Consider the following 22,684-nt stretch of genomic DNA (forward strand, 5'->3'; position numbering starts at 1 on the left):
TGTATTACGACGAAGTTATCCCAAATAAGCTAGGCGCTACCTCTACTTTTTCCTCGCTTTCCACGATCACTGGTTCTTTTGCTGAGGATTGCACTAAATACGTTGGCTCAGACCCTCCTCTCATACCTGAGTTTGGGGCCAGCATGCATGGTGGAGTTCACCTACAATATCTTCCTTCGGCTAACTCAGGGACGTATGGCCCAGAATACTTATTACAACTCGTGCAGACGAAAGATACAGAGTAATGTTTACATTTGAAAATGGAATGGAAAATGGGGACATCATCTAGCATTGTAGTAACCTGCAGGTTGCTAGCCACAGATTTCCATTCCTCATCACCATCTTTTAGCGCAACCGAATTTGTTTTGATGCAAGTGTCAATGCTCTTTTGCGTTGACTAGCGACTATGGCGACATACTCACTATTGCATTTCTCCAAAAACGCTACTGTTGCGATCATTTATTTTTGAATATTAATATCATAATTTCATTCCGACGTGCAGGTGGAAGCATCTCAGGCTGAGGAAACTGATGCCAAACTTTGATACTCTTGAAACCAGGCGATAAAAGTCAGCCAGATCAAAATAGGAGACACGCCCACCCAAATAATTTAAATTGCAAAAATCGAATTAGTGATTTCAAGTTCTCTTCACCGTCTTGGTTTAACTATAAATTATTAAAGTTTTCTCTTTTGCTTAAGTTTCAACTAAGTTCCATATTGCACTGAAAAATTTACCTTTTTTTATGATAATGGATTTTGCCTGATGCAATCGCTCCATATTGCAATCCGCCTCTTAAAACGTTAAGCCAAAGGCAATTTCCGCTGACATTTACCACAAAGCTTTCACTTTAATCTGAAGCCAGTCAATTTTTATCTTAAGAAGATATAAGTCCAGTTTTCATCTTTAATTAAATCTCTTCGTACACACGATTCATTGTTGGGATCATTAAAATTACTATGAAATCGCACGACTTAGCTTTGTTGCTCTAAAAGTGTGTCTGGATATGATAGTGGCACTATCTTGGTCGTTAGATAATCAGCAATTACTGTGATTGTTGTCTGACGAGTCTAAGTAGACATCGAGGTAGACAGATACCAGTTTCAACATACTTTTTGCTATCTTGAATGATAATTGGTGTTTAAAAGAGTTCATAATTGGAGCGCTTAGCACAGCAGCGTGAAGTAACTACGTTTGGCACTCGAGAACTTCCGATAAAAATTCCAACCCCGTTGTGAGACTTGTATCTGACTAAAAACTGCTTGTTTTACTTTTGTTAGATTCGAAAGCTTGTTTCATTGTTCCGAGCTTATTACTTTATTACTACGATTAGCTACGTTATTAACTTTCCCGAAACTTTAAGCACTTAACCCCTGTGCTCGCTTAAATAAAGTATTTCGAAAAAATGGATTAACATTATATGCTAAAACAAGTAGTACCTGGTATGAAAGTTTTTGTGTTTTTGCGCAAGATATTTTGCATGTATGTATGTTAACTATAAGAAGATGCTGAGCACTCTATAAATGAGCACGAGACGACACCACCCAAAGTTCTTTTCTGGCTGTTAATACATGGACTGAAGATTATGTATAGGCATAATCCCACTGCATTCTATGACTAAGCACTATGATACTGATGCAAGCTCAACATTCATACCAGTGGATTCAAGCCTTATCTAACAGCCCCTGCTCAATTAGGGGTTACTGTCCTCGAATCATACGACGCAACTGCGGCTTCAACCCACAGGAAGCGCTATCCGCGATATGGGAGACACACCCACCCATCATGAAGCTGCCACAAATGGGGCAAACCGCAAATAACAAGACGAAGAGGACATCCCCAGGGTATTCTTTTGAAAAATATGCAGTTAGAGAACCATCCCCATGCTACCAGACAATCTCCAGTAAAGCTTCGTGACAAGAACAACTTCAGATGAGTCTCTTATAGACTCGGATCTAATCGGCCGCCTGCCCTCGAGTACGTGGGTATAGCACCCCCCGACAGGATGATTGGAACCAACGTAGGGCGGAGAACCCGAATGTAACTTTTCCACCAGCCACATACCGCTCTGCGTACACATAATACGTTCAACATCACCAGTGTCGCCACTCAAACTCTTCGCTGCTTGTCAGCAACGACTCGGATAGGAACTGAAGTTAGTTAGTGAGGTGTTAGCAACAGGCTATCAAAAATGGACTATGATTGCTTTCTGGAATGCGCGCACAGTCCTTTAGAATGGTAGCGACGGTTTCCCGAATGATCGCTTTCTCCAACTTGAGCAGGACATTTTTGGGCCTAAGTGAAGGAAAGTGTTGGGACTCTTGAGAGTACTCCTCTCCTCCTTGCGGCAATGTGCTCTTGTACTCTAGAAAGCCAATTGTAAGCAGACGTGAATCCGGTGTCGGATTACTCTTGACGGCTACCGCAAGGCGCGTTCTCTTGATCTGGGAGCCGGTTTCTGATAGACTTCTAGCTTCTAGATTTCCGTCTAGGTTAAGCACCAACGGCGTACTGTTCGAGCACAGAGCCTGTCATAAGCTCAGTGGCGTTTCTACTGACCTACTCCGTACGAGAAATCAGATCGACCACTTCGCGTTCAGCGGTAGATTTAGGAGTTGCCTTCTGGATGTGCGTAACAAGAGAGGCGCTGACCTTTCGGAGCCGATAGGAATCGCTTATGTTCACTTGCTTGTTGCGTCGGACACTTCTCACAGGGTTGGGGCGCTGCGATCCCCTAACTTCAACATCGATCACTTGTACGACCCAACTGTCGGTCGACAGTGGGAGAGTTATCTTACTGATCGAGCGGCAGATCGACTGAGTAACGCTCCTGAGAATATCGATGAGCATTAGTCGGCCATCAAAAACGCTTTTTTCTCGGGTGCTGCACAGATCGTCGGCCACGTCCCGAAGGGAGTCGTAAGATCTGGCCGATTGTGGAGTCGTGATAGCGGATCGATGAACAGAAGGGGTTGAGAGCTCTACTGAACGCTGCGAATCATGGCGGCGTGACGCGCTCGAACTCCAATACCGAGCGAAATCCCGAGAAGTTCAGGTGTGACATAAGAGAATTTGCTATTGCGCTGCTCAGGGAAGCGGACGATGCCCCAGATCGCAATGATTTTAGAACGGTATACCGCATCACGGAAAAGCTTGCGTATGGTCGCAAATCTTTCGATGGTTCTATGAAGGACGTTAACTGTCGACTTCTCATCCATGATGTTGGAAAGAATACCTCACGAGGTTCTTCCTCTTGTGGATGAAATGGCTAATACCATAACATACGGATACCGACTGTTCCTCCAAGCAGAAGAGAAATCATTTCGGCCATCGATGCACTCAAACGTAGTAAAATTGCTGGGCTTGTCAGTCTCCCCGCAGAATTATTTATCGCTGCACCTGCAGTTTCTGCAGATTTGCTGCTTCCACTCGTACGGATATCTCGGAAATCTGAGACCTTTCCCGGACAGTAGATGAGGGGGATGCTCGTTAAGATTCCAAAAAGGCATCGACCACATCAACGCCCTACGGATCATTTTGAAATAGTGCGCGGAATTTAGATCTTCGCGGCAATTGCTTTTCATCGATTTCGAGAAAGCTTTCTATAATGTGACCAGGAAGTGTATCCGGAGTGCTCTACGTCGGAAGCACATTCCGGAGAAACTAATAGCTATTAAAAAAGCGACATATAATGGCACGAAATGTCACGTGCTGCACCGAAGTAAAATCTAGGAAGATTTTGAGGTCCAAGGCGGAGTCCGGCAGGGTTGCATCCTGTCACTGATATTATTTCTTCTTGCCATCGGTGACGTTCTTCATACTGCCTTTTCCGGACTATGATATCTTTCCTCTAACACCTCGACTACGCTCATGACATCTTTTTACTGTCTCACCGGGTCATCGAGCTTGAACAAATGGTTGTGGATTTGGAAAGAGAGGCAAGCAGAGCTGGACATAAGATATATACCAATAAAACCAAGGTTCCTAGTGTAACGGGTCATCACAATCTCCCTATCTTCATTAATGGGCAGACCATTGAAAGCATCGATCAATTTGTATATCTAGAAAGCGTATTTTCTGCCGACGGTGGCACGCGCTAAATCCCCGTTCGCTGCCCTGTCTAAAATCTGGAAGTGCCGTTATCTCAGCACTAGATAAACTGTTCTGTGCTATTGTTCTTTCTGTGTTGCTAGATGGGAGTAGCACATAGAAAGTGAACTCCACTATTACTCAAAAGCTCAAAGCATTTGTCAATATCAGTCTGCGTCGTACCATCGGAGTACGCTTGCCTAACACTATCTCAAACGAATGACTTGGTCAGCGCACAGGTTCGGCTCGTAAGCTATATGATAGTTAGGCATTAGTGACAATGGATAGGTCACACATAAAGAAGGGACGACATTTACATTGCGGACTATGCCATGTAGTGAAATCTACTCTTCCAAGATGGCCCACGATCGGGTCGCCCTAAGGGCACTTGGCGCAGAACAGTAGAGGAGGAGTGCGAGCATCTCGGAAAGTCGCCGGGGAAGCTGAGGCGCATTTCAGATAACCGCGAGCAATGACGCGCCAATTTAACGGCTATTACGAATGCCTTTTCGAGGGCCTCGATCTTTGACCCCAGTTCCTCTGTTGTACCAATCTTGCCAATTTGTGCACCGGGGAGTTTGCTCTTGGCAACTTGACAAAACTTCCTCCAGGCGATCCTCCTCGTGTCTCTAAAATGGTTGGTGACCTCTGCACCTTTGAAAGGTATCCAACTGTGATCTTAGAAGGATCTCTGTTCAGCCACTCTCCACGGAGATATCAGGGACCTTCTCCCAACCGTCAGAGTTATCCGAGTTGAGAAGATAAAAGGTTAGTGTGTTGCCCCTATTACACACTAATAGATTAACAATAAACTGCCCTAAAGCGCATGCCTTGCATCGGCGTCGCAGCCTATCAACAACTTTGCTGCTATGGTGGTCGTCAAATGTTGCAGTTCTTCAGGCGGAGCTGGCCGGTTGTGAGCCATGTAAACCGAGGAAATAGACATGTTCTCTGCCGCTGCCTGCTCCAGTTTAACCACGACTAGGTCTGTGGAACTCACTGGTATGGACAGAAAAAAGCGTGCAGACTCTGCCTTGCGAGGATATATGCTCTGGAGTTATAGAAGAAATTATAATGTTTGTTTTGAAACCCTTTGATGGTTCGGTCGCCTTCCATCCAGGTTGTCGTCCGGTTTTGCGTAGCGGAATATTTTCACCTTTGCGTTCCTGACTCCGAACCTTGCCTCTAATTCTGTAGGACGGAGAGGCATTCTAGACACACCAAGCAATTTATTCTACGTGCCGAGTAACCTCTTACGGATTTTGACTGATTATCCTTCTTTCTCCTCTACAAAACCATAGAGGGCCATAGGGCATGGAATTCACGTCCGGAGTAGCACAGGGACCTTTTAAGGTCCGACATGTCGGCAGAGTCGCGCTTGGTTGGTTATGCGGATGACGTTGCTGCACTTTTTGCCAGACGCACTGAAGAACAGGCGCAAAGCAGACTTGGCATATTGATGCGACAGTTTCGCGCTTGAAAAAAAAACGGAGTCATCCTGATAAAAAAAAAAGAGTTCCAATTCTCTAAACTCTATCAAGTACAAAATCTCGCGCTGCTTGCTCAATCTGGATGCAGACACTTTGTGTATCTTGGTATATTACATATGTCAATATTGGGCAGAAGTTGAGTTAACTTGAAGAGTTACAGCAGTCTGACCTCTGAATTTTCCCATTACAACTTTGTAGGCGCTACACCATGTGTTTATATTCACTTCTCACATGCTATTTGACTTCCTGGTAAGTTCTACCCACTCGTCTCTCAGGCTAATATGGATCGCATGGTCTACTTTTCATGGTGGAGACGTTTTTATGAAGGGCTAACGAAAGTCAGCTCCACAACCGAACGCAACCCTCCTTTCTGGTATTTATTAACCCGACCATCGTTGGGCAATATGTTGCCGAACTGCGCGAAGGTCGCCAAAAGACACCCTCTTGCATTCGTCAATGAAGATTGGAGAAGGTGTTGCCCTTGCCGTAAAGTCATCGGCAATGACTTTCAGTCTTCATCTTTTCACTTCTGATTCGTAGTTGATCTGCGAGAACTGGTTTTGATCGACCCTTCAACAATTAGGTTTGATATGAATCAATCTCATTTTCCAACCACAGTCAAAGTTTTTTGAATTCAGGACAGGTTTCTATCAATTGCCAACTATCTAGGCCTTACTTTCCATCACATTACATGCAGTTGGGGTCCTGTCACATTCTTTAGGATTTTACCGTCCACATCGGTTAGATTGATCCACCGTACTTGCACATGCTCTCGCTAGATATCCATACAAGAGACACTTGGAGTTATTCTGCCCCGCGATTCAATGCGGACCTTTCCAACGTCCAGTGGCTTGCGCGCTACTTCTGTTGGTAATCTGATATTCGCATGGGCTTCGCCTTCTACTTGTCTGCCAGATGTTTGCTGTCATATTCTTCAACAATCTCTGGTGTTTAATGATGTCCTTTTCATACCGCTTGTCTACTATATCGGCCTCCTTTCTTCGCAATATTGTTAGGGATATGTATTGTCATTTGGTACTGGCTCTTCACCAGAACTCCAGTAGGCCTCCGCTTCTTAGCTGGTTTCCGGTGGCCGACATTCTTGTCAGTCTTTGCTTTTGAGGGGGCCTAGACCTCGGCTGTGTCGGGTTAGGAGTACTATGCAGATACTCGCTATACTCAACTCGGCGGCAGTGGATTCCAAACTGGGAATCAATAGTCCGTCTGCTGATTCGCTCCGGGAGATCTCTGCGGTTGGTTCATAGCGATGCTACGAGTCGGTGCCAGACCCTGCTGTCAGGATGCCAGTTGCTCGTCCTTCGATGATGCGGCTGGCATCACCACCTCTTATTCTATCGTGGTTTATTTTAATTTTTTTCTTTTTTCATCCAATGTCTTGATCCCACGATTAGTCCGAGGGGAATGTCCAGCCTGACTTGCCCGGCCACCACGATAAGGGTCTAATTTGCAACAGACGGTGCCCAAGGTATTCAGCTTTAGGGAATTCTGTGAAGGGATTGAACAGATCACAGAAGCAACCAGGCTGTACAAGGCTGTAGCCAAAGACGGGGGAATATCTTCTGTCTGCTTGAAAAAGGAAGATGGGACATTCACCGGGAATGAGGAGGACAGGGTACACCTGCTTCTCAGAACTCATTTCCCGGGGTTGTACCCCTCGGCGGCAGGCGACAACAATCTGCCTAACACCCCAACGACGAATAAAAGGGGAAGGAAAGAGAGCTGGAAACTAACAAAAGAGGTATGTTCAGAAGCTAGGCTAAGATGGGCAGTGGGAACTTTTAAACCAATGAAATCTCCCGGAGTGGACGGCATTTTCCCAGCACTTATCCAGAGAGGCCTAGGAATTATCTTAGAGTCTCTTCTGAGGGTGGTAAGGGGGAGCATAGCACTGGGTTACATACCAAGAGCATGGAGACGGGCAAAAGTGGTCTTTATTCCGAAAGCGGGTAAAAAGGATCCTTTTCACTCTAAATCTTTCAGACCAATCTGCCTAACATCGTTCGTACTCAAAACGGTGGAGAAGGTCATAGACAACTATATTAGAACTAACGTTCTAAACCGTAATCCCCTACATCACTGTCAACACGCTTACCGAGCCGGACGGTCAACTGTAACTGCTCTGTATCAGGTGAAAGAGGTACTACGGGACGCCATAGAAACAAAAGAAATTGCACTGTTCGCGTTTGTGGATATCGAAGGTGCATTCGACAACACATCGCACACAGAGATACAGGATGCCCTGAGCCGCAAAGGAGTGGGAAACACCCTGGCACTCTGGATGGGTAAAATGCTAGAAAGCAGACAAATAGAGATACAAACAGGTACAAATTCTATTATCATGAACACCACTCAAGGCTGTCCAGAGGGTGGGGTACTATCGCCACTGATGTGGAGTATGGTAGTGGATGAACTCCTGGACGTGTTAACTAATACTGGAATACAAGTCCTGGGCTACGCGGACGACATTGTTTTAATCTGTAGGGGCAAATATGAAGATACCCTATGTGATAGAATCCAAAGTGGATTAAGCGTTACTAGTGCCTGGTGCAGGAAGGAAGGACTGCGGATCAACCCAACCAAAACCACCATAGTACCATTCACTAGGGGGCGTAAGCTGGATCACCTGAAAGCCATAACATTACATTATTTTTACATTACATTACATTACAAACCAGAATCAGAGGTCAAATATTTCGGAATCACGCTAGACCAAAAATTACTCTGGAAGACACATGTCGGAAACACTTGTCGGAAAGCCACGAGGGCTTTGATGACTTGCAGATCCATAGCAGGAAAAAAATGGGGTTGCAGCCCGAAGATACTACTTTGGATATATACTGCAATAGTAATGATTACCTATGGAGCGGCAATCTGGGCAGAAAGAACCCAACTCAGCACACAACCCAGGGAATTACATAAGCTCCAAAGGCTGGCTTGGGTGTGTATCAGTGGGCAATGAGGACATGCCCAACGGCATCCCTGGAGGTCCTTCTGGGATTAACCCCTCTCCATCTGCACATACAGATGCAGGCAAGGAGATCAATATTCAGGATGGCCGTTAGTATGAGTGAGGCGGGGAGCTGTCTAAATCGAAGGAAGATTGATATCCTTTCTGGGCGGTATCCCGAATTACTGATACCGAGGGACAACATGACAACGAGGTTTCGCTTCGATAAGAAGTTTGAAACACGTTGGAGTAACAAGGCAAACTGGGAGAGCGTGGCTGCGACATACGGCTTAAACCAGCAATTGATTACTTGGTACACTGACGGACCCCTCACAGCAGAGGAAGCAGGTGCCGGTATCATTGGTCCAAGGAAAATGTACTTTGAACCAATGGGCAGGTACACTAGCATATTCCAGGCGAAAATTTACGCCATAGACAAATGTGCCTCCTTTAATCTCCAAAGGACCTATAGAGGGCAGAACGTAGATATTCTCACCGATAGCCAAGCAACGATCAAGGCACTTAGATCCAACCAGGTGAAACTGGTATGAGAATACCTTGAGAGACTGAATACACTCGGCTCGTCCAACAAGGTCTGGATACTTTGGGTTCCAGGCCAAGCTGGGTTGGAAGGCAACGAGGCAGTGGATGAACTAGCCAAGAAGGGAGCAGGGATGCCTTTATACGGGCCAGAACCCTTCTGTGGAATCGGAAACGGTTTCATGGCTATGAACCTAAGAAACGAAGAGAAACGGTTGAGAGAACTATATTAGGCGGGCCTACCAGGGATGGAGCAGTCCAGGGTGCTTATTGGGGGATACGAACCCATGCGTACAAAGGATTGCTTAAACCTCACCAAAAAAAACCTCGGCGCAAAACCGGGATGTCTGGAGTTCCTTATTAAGGCAGGCATAGACCGGATACCGATTGTTGCGCCGTTGATGATGATGATGATGATGAAAAAGAACCTCCGAATCATAGTGGGAATTCTCACTGGTCATTGTCGCCTGAACTATCACCTAGGGAAGTTAGGGATATCTACGCACACTGCCTGCAGGTTTTGTGAGGAGGAGGACGAAACCTCTATGCACGTCCTGGGACAGTGTCCGACACTGTGGAAGTGGGGAACATACTAAAGTTCCTAACGGTTACAGGCCTGCTTGAGATACTATGATCAACAGGTACACTATAACCAGTAAAAGGGGCACAATAGTTCTTCAAGGACGCGGTGCGACTTTCCCTTAACAGAATAATAATAATAAGGTATTCAGAGTTTGCATACTAAAAAGTAAGCTCCCCACTGACCGCACAGCCTGGGGTCCTGTTACCGCCGTCATCACTTGTCCCTTACACATGACCAGCAGACAAACAGATCCTCGTCAGTTGGATGAGCTAACTCCCAGCCCGGCCTTACCCACTCTAAGCCCGGCTGAAGATGGTTTCCAGCGGCCACCGCCAGGAGGTCGTGCAGAATTATGCAACCTTGAAGATCCTAGTGCACTTCACCGGTATGATGAGAACATATGGCAAAAGGGCTACCCAACTCACCTTTAAAACTTTTGTTTTTGCACATCCACCCTAATGCTCATCAATCAACTATCTAAGTATCTAATTTTCGTTTTATTTTAAGGAAAGTATATTGAATTTTCAGGCCTAGAAATTAGGTAATTTAAATGTTCATGTATCTTTCGTTTGTGATCTTTTTGCAGATCTGTCTTTATAATATACCACATATCCAATAGTGGGCCCATAATAAGAATAATAAATGAATTTTTATCTAAATGTGCAGGGTTAACTAGCTTCACCACAGTTTATGATTGGAGCTTAAGTTGCGAAACTAATGTTGTTAGGTATAGTAGCGAACTTCCCACCCGACGAAATTCAGCGGAGCCGTATTGTGCCTCAATTATGTGGCTCCATCATTGGAATCCACCACTAGTAGCCAGTTGCTATCGAAGTGGTGGAGTGTCGAATCGAGTGCAGTTTGAATTTGATGAAGCTCGGCTTCCAAGGCACAGTGATGTAAAAAGTTTGCGAGGTTCATAGTCATTCCAACTTGATTCGAACACCAAGTGATGGTGGCAAGGTAAACCTGCGCGAAACGCGAACTCCACAGCTTTCAGTTTCCAATTTTTCAGCCCAGTCAATCCGTCACTCACCGCCGTCGCAACCGCTTGCAAATTTCGAATCGTGCTCTTGTACTTTACGACAGTTATGAAACGCACACCGTATGGTAGGTGTTAATGATATGCTACTGATCGGAAATCGATTTGGGATTATCAAACCATCCAACAATGAGATATTTAGATCAAGATACTTTTTGAATCTTTGTATCTTAGACGTCGGTGCTTGCTAAGTGTAAAGTTTAACAATGAAAACTACGAATCGTCGGTAGAGTGTTGTGAACGTGATCCTTTTTCATGGACTGTCCTGTACGTAACTTCAATGTTGATAGATAGATGTATCTGTTGAGTTAAAGTTTCGAAATATACGGTTTAATCTAATTCGTCGATATTGTGATATAAAATCCGCTGTGCAATAGCAGATAAAAAAATTTTTGTGATTAGTAGTAGTTTTAGCTAGTTCAACTTTCATCTGTGAATTTTAACCATTTAAATATTGGAGACACGCAAAAATGACTGGCCATAGCCTGAAAATCGACGAAAAACCGGTAAGCGGAAAGGTCACTCACATTTAATTGTTAGTTTACAAATATAGCGTTACGTAAACACTAGATCTCGATTCAGTCCATTTTTTAATTACACCATGTGGTGGTCAGGTTTCTTACGGACCATGAAATGGTTACCAATGTGAATACCTTAAATCTGGATAAAAGATATTTCATGGTGTAATTGTTATTATATAATGTACATCTTTGTTAGCAAAATTTAATTTTTTTTATATAATATTAAACTTTAAACCGGTAAAACCATATGAAGAATGGTCTAGTCATTTTAAAAATGGAAGTTCACCTGATGTAATGGTAAATTTATCTATAGATAAAGATAATCCTGTGAATCTAAATACAAAAATTACTATGAAATCCGTAAATATTTTCCGATTTAACACCTGTGCTTTTCCCTTCACAAATGAGATACAATAAAAAATTCTTTCCGCATTGTTTTTAGTTTCACGGCTAAATTTACTGTTTAATTGTTTCAAAGCAAGTTACGAAAGTTACGGGCTTAATTGATATGTGCTTACTTGATAGTAAACGATGTGTGCCCGTAACTTTGTGACTTTGCTGTAGAGCCAACTATGAACATGCATCTATGTCAACTTGCCTACTTTTTACACTATAGTCATATGTGGGTAACGACGTGAATGTACATATTGAACTGCCACTGATGGAGGTCATGTAACATCCTTTTTAACTGATCTGTGAACGATAGTTAATGTAGCCAATTTCAGTAGGGTATACAATTTTTAAGGGTTAAACGCAAAACAAAACCTTATTAGAAAAGGTTAACTGCCTGTTTGCCTGTCTGTCCGTCTGTATTTCTTTCTGTTTGAGGAGGACTTCAAAGGACACTGGCCGGGACACGCCAGCGTGTGAGACAAAACCACCCGACTTACTCCAAGCCCTGTGGAACCATCATAACGTATTACATAAGGGTCCGGAGTCAACTCACTTTAGCTTAGCCACCTTTCGTCTCTTCGCGGCGTACATAACCACGCTTCTCTAGCCTCCTCTGCATTTTGCAGTTTGCTCTGGATAGATGCGACCATGGAGCTGATCGCAACCCAGTCTTCCTGATATTCTAGCATTCTTTGCAACATATTTTCTGGTATAAGCACCTCTCCTAGTCTTCTCTAAGTCCTTCCCTTTCTTCCACAAATCTTGGACAGTGGAAGAATACGTGCTCTGGGTCCTCTGGGACTCCATTGCAGTTTGGACAATCGGGTGAGGCATCTAGTTTAAACCTGAACAGGTACTGGTGATATCCTCCACCGCCCCGTGAGAAACTGGGTAAGATTATAATTAATCTCACCGTGTCTTCTCTCAATACACTCCTTGATGGTAGGGATGAGCCTGTGTGTCCACCGACCCTTTCCCGAGCATTCCCAACGCTCTTGCCATCTATTTAAAGATCTCTCCCTCTCGGTTTTCTTCGTCTGTGATGAAGGACAGATAAACTTCGCATTGTATATATTCGTCATCCCATCGCCAAGATGTCAATGGGCATCTTTCCCAAGATGAAGAATGCTGCATCATCTGAAATGGTCCTGAATGCCGATCACATCCTTAAGGCTGTTCCTCTGTAGACTGCACTCAGTTTACTAGCGTTAAATGTCACTTGCAATGCCTTTCCCCAAACTGGAGCCGCATAGAGCAGGATCGAACTCACTACCCTAGGTATAAGCATCCTGGAAGCATGCCGTGGCCTTCCCACGTTCGGTATCATCCTTCCCAGGCCCACACTTACTGTGGATGTTTAGTCATAAGCATACTGCACGTGTTTCTTATAGCTGGGCGTCCCGTCTATCATCACTTTCAAATATTTGATGGCAGGCTTAGAAGTGATGATATAATTCCCAACTTGAATACGGCTTAATTTCTTTTACGGCGCTTGGTGATGAGGACCGCTTCCGTTTTTTCTCCGCAAGTGTCAGACCAGAACTCTCTAACCAACCTTTAACAGCATTAATCGCTTCGCATGAGTGTAACTCAACATCTTCAAGATCCATTGTGATTGCAACCGTGCAATATCATAGGCGTAATCCACCACGGTGGCTTCCTCCGGAGGGGGAAGATTAAGTACATCGTTGTACATGATGTTCCACAGCAGTGGGTCCAGTACGGGGCCCTGTTGGACACCCACAGAGACAAGGTGCTGGGGTCCGTCATCAGTGTCATACCAAAGCCTCCGTTCTTTTAAATAGCTGTTGGCAATAGCTGCAAGATAGGTGGGAATACCAATATTCGCAAGAGATTCCCGTATTAGATTCCAATTGACCGAATCGAATGCATTTTTCACATCCAGGGTCACCACTACGCAATATTTGCTAGTACTACCCTTTCTGTGGATTGCATCTTCGGCCAAACCACCAACCATTTTGATGACATCAATGGTTGATCTGGCTTTACGGAACCCATACTGTCGATCTGAGAGGCCTCCCTAGCTCTCAACAACCGGGTGTAATCTATTCTAAATTACTCGCTCTCCACAGTGTCCAAAAGACAAATAGGTATGTAGGATCTTGACTTACTTGGAAGTTTACCCCCCTTAAGTAGTAGTACTAGATTCTGTCGCTTCCATGATGTAGGAAATATCCCCTGGGACATGAACACTTCGAAAAATTCATCAAACATGTCCGGTCTGGATTTCCCGGCAAGCTTAAGGACACTATTTGGAACGCCATTCAGACATTTACTGTCAGCTATTCTAGCGCAGATCTCCAGCAGCTCGTCACATTCAGAGGTCGCTGGAAGCTGTTAGTGCCCTCCTTTTGCTGCAGGAATAACCCGTGATAACCGTAATTTTTAACAAGAGTGGGGGGCATGTAATCTGCAGAGATGAACAAGCTCTGAATCGCCCCATTGCGATTCTATAGGCGCTCCCCCACGGGTTTACGTCCGCTTCCGAACTGAGTTCCTTAAGCCAATCCCTCTTGCTCCATTGGATGGCGAGCTTAAGAGTTTTGCGAGCTTTCTTATAGGCGCACTCTTTTTGCCCTTGGTCGACACTGCCTACCGCCCTCTGAGCTGCTCTTCTGGCTAGGTACAGGCTGATTTCACCAGTAATTTGGTCTTCTACTGAAGAACCTCCTAGGAATGGACGCGTCACACGCTTTGGTGATGCAATGGGCCACATGGACAGCTCTTTCCGTAGAGGCGCCTGCTTTATTAGGTTGCTCATTCAGAGCTTTAGTATACCAGCCTGACATCTTTCCCGCTTTCTGGCATGATTGTCTACTGTTCAGTGACTTCATCCATAGCCCAAAGAAGACTGCCTGGTGATTGCTATGGTTGTAGTCCTTTCTGATGCACCGAGGCATCCCACGTGCCAGTGCAAAGCTGACGAAAGTAAGGTCTACGATTGAGGCAGACCCACTTTCTGAAAGGTGTTTACATAACCCTGTTGCAATTTGTGGTAGAGCTCTACTCTAATAGCTCTCACCATACTTTTTATGGCTTTGTGCACGTTGTGTTGGTCCTTGATGGACTCGAACAATTCAACCAAGCTGTATGAAGGGTAATTCCTCTGGATCAGGTCTCTGCTCTCCATGTCCTTCTCATTTGGCATTCATTGTATATGTGCGGTCGGTGTTGTTACCGTTTTTGTCGTCCAGCGATCTGCTTTCAACTAATCTTTCTTTGAATTTGTTACTGGTGTTCTCGATAGAGTAGTACTTCGCTTAAATGCCACCCCATAGTCCACAACCAATATACGATTAAGTAGCTTTTGAGGAGTATGGAAAAAAAATATTATTGACATTTTTTTACAAAATGACGGCTTTAGGACCGTATAAGCAATTAAAATTTTTTTGAATATCCTCCACGGGGAGCAGTAGAACTCCCTTCGATCTTCATCTGAAAATTAAATAAGTTCAGCTAGCGTAGTCCGTAAGGTTTTAATTGTATAATTTTTTTTGCAGAACGACGGGGTTAGGAAGAAAATTGTTATTTTCAACTAAAAAAATTAAATTAAATTAAATTTTTGATTTAATTCAAGTCAATCAGTCTTCCAGGCCTGCTGCTCGCCGATTTTGAGAAAAACGCGTTTGAAATTTAATCATAACAATATGGAAGGAAGGATGGAAGAATTCCTGGCTGTGCAGAGCCCTTAGGAAGGATGAATCGGCCAAGTTGGACTCTCTTAGAGAACCCTATGGTACTGTCACTAACTCCAAGCTGGAATCAATACAGATCCTCTTGGAAGTACGCCATTCAGGAGAACAGATGAGAGAAATGGAAGGGGATGAGTTGACGGTTCTTGCAACTCCTTCAACAAGTTAGTGTTGCAAGGTGAACTGGAACACTGTGTGGTGAAGTGGGTGTCGATCACTACCTAACAGTAGAAGCAACACATTGCTGCTGCAAAGGAGGTATGCTATTGCCTTTCCTGGAGGCATGCTATTCGACTCACTATTATGCTAACTTCAAAATTTGCCAATATATGCTCAAGCTCATGCTGATGACGTTAACGTGCTCGCTGTTGATCGGGATTTTGGAACGGTGTATAGGAATATACAACGTGCCGTTTATTTGATACACGGTTGGTGCTTCCGGCATGGACTTTCAGTTAATCCAAATAAAACCACAATGTTATTATTTTCAATAAAAAGAAAACTGGATCGACTTTGCCTTCTAGAGATGAGGGTTGTAACCCCTTCAACTCGGCGAAGAAGTAGAACATCTGGGATTCACTCTAGATAAAAAGCTTCTTTAGGGCTAAAATGTAAAGGTAAAGTTGAAACGCACTTTCACAGCCTATGGACTGTGCAGAGAGGCCTTTGCATCGACATGTGGACTCAGCTTAACTATTCAATACGGTGGAACTACTCTGGGTACTTGGTCACTGTGGTATAGAGGGGAATGAAATCTCTCTCTGTTTTAGGAAAAGAGGGTTCAATCTTCCCCATGTCGGGAACGGAACCAGCAATTGGAGTTGCATTAGATAAGGCGGTCTTCATATATTGAGAACAAGCTTCGCATAATCACAGATGATAACTTTGGCAAAGTTTTCTTCTCAAAACCAAACAGGCATACCGGAAAGTTTATCTTGTTGGCGAATTACGCTAGCTCGACATATATTCAGAATAGTAATTATTAGTGAGCAAGCAGAATCTGGGAAACATTTTCTATGTAGATGCCCTACCTATGGACACATCAGCCATCAGATCTTTGGTGACGATGTACTCCAGTTGCATCGAATAACATCACATCCATTAACAAAAATCCTGCGACACATTAATGAATCCGGGAAATTTCGTTAAATGGGGGAGTCGAATACAATGGGCCACTACGGTCTGAGTGCTCAGAGGCTTTAACTTCTCCGCCACCCCAAACACACTACACACACTCTAGTTACGCAACCACTCATGAACATAAAAAGACGCATCCGTTTGGCACAGACTTCCTATTCCTACTCCATATCTGACCATTGTCTGTGTCAAGTTTCACAATTCATGGTTCAAATGTCGAAATGAATATTCGATTGGGTATCCTGACGTTACTCACGAATCCAAAGTGATTTCCTTCACAATGTATATTTAAGGTGTTTACCGGACTATCCCATTGAGGACATTACAAAAGTCTTCCCTGGGGGTGAAGGCGCTGCATCTGACACTGTCGTAAATTCGTAAACTAGATAACGACGGCCTGCGGAGCTTCCATGCCCAGGAGGGGATTGACACGTGGCAAACCTTTTATGTTTTGGTGGACGGCAGAAATTGCAGAGCTCCGGAAAGAGTATCACAAACTCTGCCCCTTGATGCACCGTCTAAACGACCGAGAGGAGGCATGTACTATAGTGACATGGTGCAGCATGGTGAGGCTGACTATTTCCTTACCCAATTCTTAAGTGAGATCGAAGATTTTCAGTCTTACCTGCACAAGATTGGAGAGGCACGATCTCCGAATTGTGTGTTTTGCAACGGAGTTGTGGGCGGCGCACATTACACCTTTTTTTCTTGTGGAAGATGGGATGGGCGTCGTCAGCAGCTCAATTTAAAAACAGGGGATCTCTCTCCAGACAACATTATCGAGGAGATGATGAACAGTGCTGACAGGTGGAGCCGTGCCTCACATTACGCTCGACCAGTGGAGGAGCCGAATGGCAGGGGGTTACTTGAACTGACAGTTCCCTTCCTCCTCCCCCCTCTCGTTGATGAAAGGGATTACCTGGTTTGGAGACTCCGCAAGGCGGGAGAGTTCGAGTGCTAGCCCGAAGTAATGTGATAAACAGTTCCAGGCTAGCTTTCTGACGTTTGGGAGATGTTTTGTTGGTAGTCCGTTGACGTACGGGAGTCCAACACTCTATGCGTAAATGCATTCACCTACCCTACCCCCCAAAAGAAAAATTACTTCAGCGCAAATGCTTGTATAATAAATGCACTTTTCATGCCAATCAACAATTGCAAGGTCACCCCACCATAACATATATACGTTATGGTGTGTAAAAAGTTTAATTTAATTTATTTCCATTTTTTTTTTCCAAAACCTGCCCATCCGAGGATTGTTGCATAACAAAATTATCGACCCGTTTTCGGTTTATCGGCTTATTGCATGGTGTTTACATGAATACATAAATTTTTGCACGTCTCCCTATCTTTCCCTCGTAACTCAGCTGAAAAATGCTAAAGTTTTCGCCACTGAATTTAGAGGGAAGTTACATAAAAACCATTTATTGTGTCAGACAACACAGAACGAAATAACTTGTTTTTGCCTTTGTTAAGTGGTTCACGATATATGCAAGGGGGTACACAATTTTTGGAAATAATTACAGAAATTGTTAAAAGATTCCAATAAAAGATAAATTTCCTAAACTTCATTATAGAAGGAAGTTACATTAGATTCGCTCTATGACATACCTTTAGCAAGTAATTTACCAACCCCCCAGACTTGCTACTCTAATCATTGACCCCCACCACAAAACAATAAAATTGTTGTACCTGTTGGGCCAACATCCTATTGTTGATTTTGTAATATTTTTTTATAATTCATTTCCATAAAAGTAATTTGATTTCTGTAACATGTTTTATCCATAAAATGAGGGTCATTTTCATTTTTAACAAATTTAGTTGTCGATAAATAAATTTTTTTATTTCTCTGGATTTACCGGACTTTCTTTCGCACATTCGCCAATCTTGTCAACATTTCAGAACCTTTCACGATTGAATTTAAACTTTTTGATTTTATGACCCCAAACTAAAGAGAACGAAGAAGCAAAACACCTGCCTTAACTTTGTTTACACAGATCCCAATTAAAATTCAATATTGTTTTTCTAACCCCATTTTTGACCGTTTGGGTCGCATATTTTTATTTTTATTTGGAAATTGTTGAAATTGTTGTGAAGAAACCACTTAACATTTCAAGCGAGTATTGTATAATGACGGCTGCAAACAATGTGACCCTCATAGTGTTTACTGTACTTTGTTAAGGATTTAACGAGCGGTTACTGAAGTTTTCTCCCAATCGTGATCAATTTCGGTTATAATAAATTTATTCTTGATGGTTTTCACTGACAGTGGGTCAACATGAAGTTTCTTCAAACCATACTTGTTTGTCACTTGGATTGACAAATCAACTATACAAAGTATTATAATTGAATCAAGTAACATATCTGCTATCTTTTCATGGTATCAAAATTACAGATCAGGAACGTCCGTAGTCAAGTGAACATTCAATCTTCACAGTGGTTTCACCCAAAATAAATTGGTGAAACTTGAGCTTCTTTTGTTTAATTCCCAATCAGATTACTTTTATTCTTTTTGTAAATTTAATTGTTGATATATCTCATACTTTTATAGTATAATTGCCAAAAATCCCTCGATGAAAAGATATGCTAATAATTTGGGATTTTTGCAAATTCAACCATGCAAGTAGCTCAGAGCTGGGTGATTCCAATTAAAAACAGAAGAAGCCAGTTTTATCAGGAACCTAAACGTAGGAATACCCAAAATAGTTGGAAATTGAATTACTAATCTCTAAAGAGACACTAGGAAAACCATACAATTTTTCCAACTCTGATTGCAATCTTAAGTAGATTTTTGACCATCAATGTCTTAAAACTTTTTTCCACATTTAATCGAAAAAAAACTATATTTTACCATAAAATTACTAAAACGTCCATGTTTATTTATAAATTTCCATATTGTCCATTCACTACTGTTAAATCTTAATCTTCAATCCAGTGATCAATTCAACTCAATAACAGTAATTTTAACATTGACCTTTGAATGTGCATTGAATATAAATTCATTGGAGTTATTTTGGATCTATTCAGGTAAAATATCTGAATCTTTCAGAGGTCATAGATTAAAAATTCAGATGTGTACAACTAACTATTAGGCGTGGGCAGATACTGTCAAGGTTACATGTTTTACCCACATCGATTTACCTGCAATTCACTTTGTATTCCTCAAATAGTTTGCTGCTTTAAAGTTTGGATGACTTTTATCGATATTTGAATATCTGCGTTAATTTAAACTGGAAATATTGCAAAAAAAACTTAATTCTTTTTTTTGTGTTTCTAGATGACGTTCTTGGTATTTTTACTTACGCAATTCGCTTTTGTTCTATTAACGCAAAAATGAAGTTCAAAAAGGAAAGACGTCTATTGATTACTTGTCTCAGCGGACGGCTCTTCAGAGCACCCTCCCCATTATACTCGTAACTATCATTTTTCGACCCCGCACTAGTTGAATGGCATGGATGAAATGCAAAGTACCGCTCGGAATACCATCCGGTCCTGGTGCGTTTTTGTCGTTCTCATCGCCTCTTCTAATTCCTTTGCAGTGAAGAGTGAACAGTACTCATTCCCTTTTTGACAGCGTCAACTCGAATGGAGTAGTCAGAAAAAAGGGCCTGCATGAGTTCTACCACCTTCGTTACTTCTATAGAACAAAGTGACCGATGAATAGCGTGCCTTCTGCCTGTTGATTCCGTGGCAGAGTACTTTATTCTCTCTCTTATATTCTGCCGATCCAAGTATCACCTCGTCTTGACCTTTTGCTCGCTGAATTATCCGTTGAAGTTTGAGGCAGTTCCTTCATAGGTTTGCAATTTCAGCCGTCCTCCAGTGCACAGCTACTTTCTCGGAAAGCTGTTTCCTTTTGGGAGCCGATGCATTACAAGCTGTGGGTGGTAAGACTGAAAAGCGGACACAAATTTGTCCGGTGTGAGGTAAATACTGGGAAACATCACTTCTACATAACGAACCCAAATAAAGCCATCTCCTCGATCATGAGCCCGCAGTCGCAAGTTAACCGTACCTCTCACCCAGATGTCAGCAGAACCAGATATATCGACATATTATGATGATGAGCTCCCATCTCGGTACTGCTTGCTGAGAAGCAACAATTCAACTCTTGTTTCCATCTTCCCGACAAGATCATGAGTAGCTCCATTCCTATGTATGTTTAGTTGCCGGATGTGGATCATGCTGCTTGACTTTTCGCTTTCTGCAGATCTCTCTGAAGACCTGGCATCGCCCGGAACCGATAACATGAGCAACATCTTCGAGCTGCAGACCAGCGCTTTGTCGACTCTTTGCTTTGTGCCCAGGTTTGCCACACTTGTAACACAAAGTGTTTCTGTCCTGCACATTGTAAGGCACTGATTTACGTCCGTATGCCCAGAATTTAAAACACCATGTTTGAAATGCCCATCGCCTTATTCTGTAAATTATCCACATGATCTTTGCTTTCCCGCTATGAAGAAGTTGACTCCCTGTTTTCTTAAGGTCAATGACAATGGCCAGTTTTTGCCCTCTCCAGTTGACAGACTCTCAGAAACTCCAAACTCAAGGTTGTTTATATCTGGATAATCCCTTTTTTGGCTTTCTCCAGCTCTAGAGATTCCTTATTTCAAAGGTGCACATGGTTTTAAGCTATTAACCACTGCTTTCGTGCCTAGAATAGTCTGCACCGTCTCGCAGAGCGTACTCTTTTTATCCATCTTCAACCCAAGCTCGATAAGTACATCGCCGGTTTGAGTCCGCCAAATAGATTTCACATTGACCCCAGCGTCTTTTGGTTTGGCGTTCTTGCGAACTTCCTCGAAAGTTTTCCGTTCGTCCCGCTTGATGAGAATGGTCTCTGGCCGTGGTTTGCCCTTCTATCAACGACAAAGAACATTTGGCGCTAATATTGCCGTCGTAGTCAATTTCGACTTTGCTACGGTGGAACCACTGCCGTCGCTTTCAACTGAGGTTAGTTTTATTGAATTTTCTCCTTTTTTGGCGGCGCTTGGTCCGTTTCTATACCATCTTGCAGAATTCTTCTTGCTGTTGGCAGATCCAGGGTGTTTTTTCCTCACCTCCTTTTGTTGATTGTCTATTCACCATCTGGCGGGCTGAAGGCATCGCACTTCGTGCAACTAGGAGCTGCACTGGCGATGTGGTTTTCCTGAGCTTCTCTTCGGTTGTCTTCCAGGAGTTTCGCTGGTGTGCAATAAGGTCCAGCAGTTCTTCCATCTCCATTATTCCATTTTGACATCGATGGGGATATTTCGCCCAACGATGGTAGCAGCCTCCATTTTCCGTATGCCTATCCCGCACTTCTTAAGTAGCCCTTCTTCCTCTACCCTTTTGCAGAAGTTTCTCTGACAACCTCTACAGCTGTTGGCCAAAACAAAGACATATTTGCTACTGGATATACTTCAAACGAAATTTCTTTTGAAAAAAGAAAAAGCCAAAAATAAATTTCAAAAAACCAGAAAATGACTGACGGTTTCGTCTAGGGCAGAGGCAACTCATCAGACGCTGCCTCACCTCTGCCCTGGGAGCAGCGTGACCGAAAGTGCCAACAGGTGAAAAAACGCTCCCTTTTATCATCGCAAAAACACGATAAGGTTGCGAATTAAGCTATAGCTTAGCTGCTTTGAGAGACTTGTGTTTAAGGGGGCGGGGCAGCGAATCAATGCCTGACGACTGGCAAAGAGGTATTATCTGTCTCATACATAAAACGGTAGATATCACACAGTGCAGCAATTATAGAGGTATCACGTTGCTGAGTACCGTCTGTAAGATATTCTCTGCTATTTTGCTAGGTGGGATAGCCCCATACGCCCAGAACATCATTGACCCACTTCAAAGACACTTTACTCTGGATGGAAAAACTGTTGGAATATGGATATCAGTTGCGCCATTTTTTCATCGACTTTAAAGCTGCCTATGATAGCATAGCCAGGGTAAAACTCTAGTGCGGTTTGATGTTGTTGGTTGGTTGGTTTTCGTTGCTGACGTTGCCGCCATATATTTTGTCTTGCCTTCATTGATGTGCAGCCCAAGATCTCGCGCCAATAGCCGCTTGCTCGATCTGGATGAAGGCAGTTTGTACGTCTCTGGTGGTTCTTCCCATGATGTCGATATCGTCAGCATAGTAGTTGGGTGGACTTGAAGAGGATCGTACCTCTTGCATTCACCTCAGCATTACGGATCACTTTCTCGAGGGCCAGGTTAAAGAGGGCG

At 43.3% G+C, this 22,684-nt stretch overlaps 1 protein-coding gene across 2 annotated transcripts in view; it reads left to right on the forward strand.

Annotated features, from left to right (window-relative positions):
• LOC119657567 (peptide transporter family 1-like) overlaps positions 1-22,684 on the forward strand; it is a 106,345-nt gene that overhangs the window by 18,160 nt on the left and 65,501 nt on the right. Inside the window, exon 1 of one of the 2 annotated variants that reach the window (XM_038064528.1) lies at positions 10,482-11,216. The exons of the other annotated variant lie outside the window; for it this stretch is intronic. Within the exon in view, the coding sequence (XP_037920456.1) occupies positions 11,181-11,216 (36 nt within the window). The 5' untranslated portion in view covers positions 10,482-11,180. Of the gene's footprint in view, positions 1-10,481; positions 11,217-22,684 lie in introns of those variants that run through there. 2 annotated transcript variants of the gene reach the window in all.

Source organism: Hermetia illucens, chromosome 5 (genome assembly GCF_905115235.1).
Source record: "Hermetia illucens chromosome 5, iHerIll2.2.curated.20191125, whole genome shotgun sequence".
Classification (NCBI taxonomy): Eukaryota; Metazoa; Arthropoda; class Insecta; order Diptera; family Stratiomyidae; genus Hermetia; species Hermetia illucens.